General features: G+C 48.2%; 1 protein-coding gene across 1 annotated transcript in view; it reads right to left on the reverse strand.

Annotated features, from left to right (window-relative positions):
* Nucleotides 1-2001: 2001 nt before the first annotated feature.
* Nucleotides 2002-3168, reverse strand: part of LOC136199247 (uncharacterized) — a 20562-nt gene continuing 19395 nt past the window's right edge. Inside the window, exons 45-46 of the mRNA XM_065989421.1 lie at nucleotides 2480-2977; nucleotides 2002-2203 (exon numbers count right to left, since the gene is read on the reverse strand). Of these exons, the coding sequence (XP_065845493.1) occupies nucleotides 2002-2203; nucleotides 2480-2977 (700 nt within the window). The remainder of the gene's footprint in view (nucleotides 2204-2479; nucleotides 2978-3168) is intronic.

A 3168-nucleotide genomic window follows, 5' to 3' on the forward strand; every position in this document is an offset into this window, starting at 1 on the left:
GGCATGGTACCCAGCGAATTGCACTATGCGGTAAACTCAGGGGGAAAACCTGCATCAGGGATACATACCCTGCAAGCAGGGCATGGTACACTGTGAATTGCACTATGCGGTATTAAACTCAGGCGAAAAACATGCATCAGGGATACATACCCTGCAAGCAGGGAATGGTACACTGTGAATTGCACTACGCACAGTATGCAGTAAACTCAGGGGGAAAACGTGCATCAGGGATACATACCCTGCAAACAGGAAGTGGTACAGTGTCAATTGCACAAAAACATGCATCAGTGATACGTACTCTGCAAGCAGGGAATGGTACACTGCGAATTGCACTACGCACAGTATGCAGTAAACTCACTATGTACAGTATGCAGTAAACTCAGGGGGAAAACGTGCATCAGGGATACATACCCTGCAAGCAGGGCATGGTACACTGCGAATTGCACCATGCGATAAACTCAGGAGGAAAACATGCATCAGATATACATACCCTGCAAGCAGGGAATGGTACACTGTGAATTGCACTACGCACAGTATGCAGTAAACTCAGGGGTAAAACGTGCATCAGGGACACATACCCTGCAAGCAGGGCATGGTACCCTGCGAATTGCACTATGCGGTAAACTCAGGGGGAAAACATGCATCAGGGATACATACCCTGCAAGCAGGGCATGGTACACTGTGAATTGCACTACGCACAGTATGCAGTAAACTCAGGGGGAAAACGTGCATCAGGGATACATACCCTGCAAGCAGGAAGTGGTACAGTGTCAATTGCACAAAAACATGCATCAGTGATACGTACTCTGCAAGCAGGGAATGGTACACTGCGAATTCCACTATGCGGTAAACTTAACTCAGGGGGGAAACATGCATCAGGGATACACGTATTGCAAGGGCAGGGCACTCTACCAGGAGTCGCTGGAACCTCGCAGCGAGGTCGCTTTCGCGCGGAAGAAGCCATGGAAAAACGGAAAGACAAAGGAAGATGGCGGCGGAGAAAATATGCATAGCGCACTCTAAGGCGATTCGAATTGGGGCGAAACGCGACTTCGCGGCGGCGATTGCTCGATTCGGACCGGTAGAGAACCCGCGCGAGACGTCGCGTTTGGAATTCCGGCGCGATCGGCGGCTCGGGAAAGCGGCGGCGGAGGAGGATCCGCGGCGGGGGTCCCGACGATCGCGCGTTCAATCGATCGCGCGGAAGGGCGTTCGAAGCGCAGCGGCGCGATCGACGCGCGGTCACGGCGGCGTCGGGCGGCGAAATTTGAAGGCGAAAACGCGAGGTCCCGCATTGGAAACGCAGGCCCCGTACGAAGCTCCGTAAATTATGGGAAGATAGAGATAGAGATATACATACCATGAATGTTTTAGACATTTCGCTCTGACAAATTTGGTCACGAGTTGTGGGCCAATTTTAACAAAGAAACGGGGCGGAACACACAATTTTCAAAAGGTTTGCCGTAGCGTCATCAATTATTGAAAAAATAGACAAAAGAAAATAGAAACAATAATGCGCCCCTTCCCCCCCATCCCCATGATGGCTGTTAAGAGTCACCAACTAAATGCAACTCTAATGGCATAAGAAGGTAACAGTTGATAGACTGAGTTGGTCCAATAAACGTTGAACGTTGCGCTACCAAAAGCATTCGCCACTGTTGGCGACGCTGGCCCAACGTAAGTCGCAACAGCTATTCGAAGAAACTGACGCTATCGTCAGTAGTCAAAATATGAAAAAATGAGGGTCTGGTCAAAATACAAAAAAATGTATAAAATGACGTGTAGAAGATGACAAGTAATAGCATCCATAGAAAAAGCGACAAAAGAAAAAGAAGTTAAGACCAGTATTCACAAAAAAACAAACAAACAAATGCATGATAAAATAGTTTTGGGCCAGGGACATCTCGTACTTATAGTTCCATGGCCCACCCACTATAGTCCTACTTTCTCTCCCCGTGCATCTTACGGTTGGGCTCAATTGCTCGAGTAATCACCGCGTTATTACTCGCTAGCTATTCCAGCTTCAATTGACGAAGCCAAAGTCTCCAATGCCTTGCAAAACTCGTCTCTGTTGCGTTTGAAGCCGTAAGCAGTAAACATTAAAGCTTCGTCGCTCTCCTGAACAACAACAGAACAACGTTCCGCCTCTTGACGGATGAATTCCGAATGTTTTAGAAACATGGGCAACATTATAGCAATATTCCTACGAGAGAAGGTGCTATAACATTTTCTCATATAAAGCCACTCTCTCGCGTGACGTTCGACATAATGGTGCAAACTTTGACGAAATTCAGCGACGGCTTGTGGCGCACCTTTTATCATTATCGCGTCGCCAGCTTCATTGGGTTCCACCCAAACGTCACGGTCGTGAGATTTGGCATACTGAAACAACTCGCCTCTAAGGGATGTGCAGAGAATCTTCATTACAATATGGTCAAGGTACACAAAGCGCCGAAAGTCTCTTCTTTCTATGTCGAACTTGGCGCGCTCAAAATCCTCAGGAGAAATCGCATATACAAGAACGTCTCTCGCTCTCACCTCCAGTCCAATATCAAGTTCTTTCTCCAGCGCTTTACGCTCAGCAAGCAAGATATCTCGACGCCACGCCGGAATCTCGACAGCCTGAGTGAACCGATCCAAACGACGACGAATGGCGAGAACTTTCCCTTTGGCATTTGACACCGCCCATCCGCTTCTGCCACCAAGAAATATGCGTCTGGAGCCTCCCTCGTCAGATTCCAGAATAAACATGAAACAATGAGGAGAATGATAATATCGTTCAAGAACTGATAACTCCTTCAATACCGTTATCGAAGCTCTTTGTGGATACACGAGAACGATCGAGTCTTGCTTAAAGTTTCGCAGAATTTCTTTCATTTGCTGCAAACGCTTTCGCACGGCTTGTCGAGGACCGGTCAAAATAGCGGCGTCCAAATCATCGGAAACATCCGCTTTCACAGAGTCGACACCGCCCGCCCTGAGCTCACCACACTTATATATAAACATGAGTTGCATTCTGGAAGCCGGAAAAGTTTCGGTAACAACGCGATCAGAAAGAAAATCTTCCAGCGCTGCCCTAAACTCCTTCGCGGATCTCAGACAGAACGACGCAATCTGGACTCTCTCCTGCAGGAGGCATACGACTCCCGCCTCCAAAGCCAATTGCTG

The sequence above is a fragment of the Oscarella lobularis genome, chromosome 20 (genome assembly GCF_947507565.1).
Source record: "Oscarella lobularis chromosome 20, ooOscLobu1.1, whole genome shotgun sequence".
NCBI lineage: Eukaryota > Metazoa > Porifera > Homoscleromorpha > Homosclerophorida > Oscarellidae > Oscarella > Oscarella lobularis.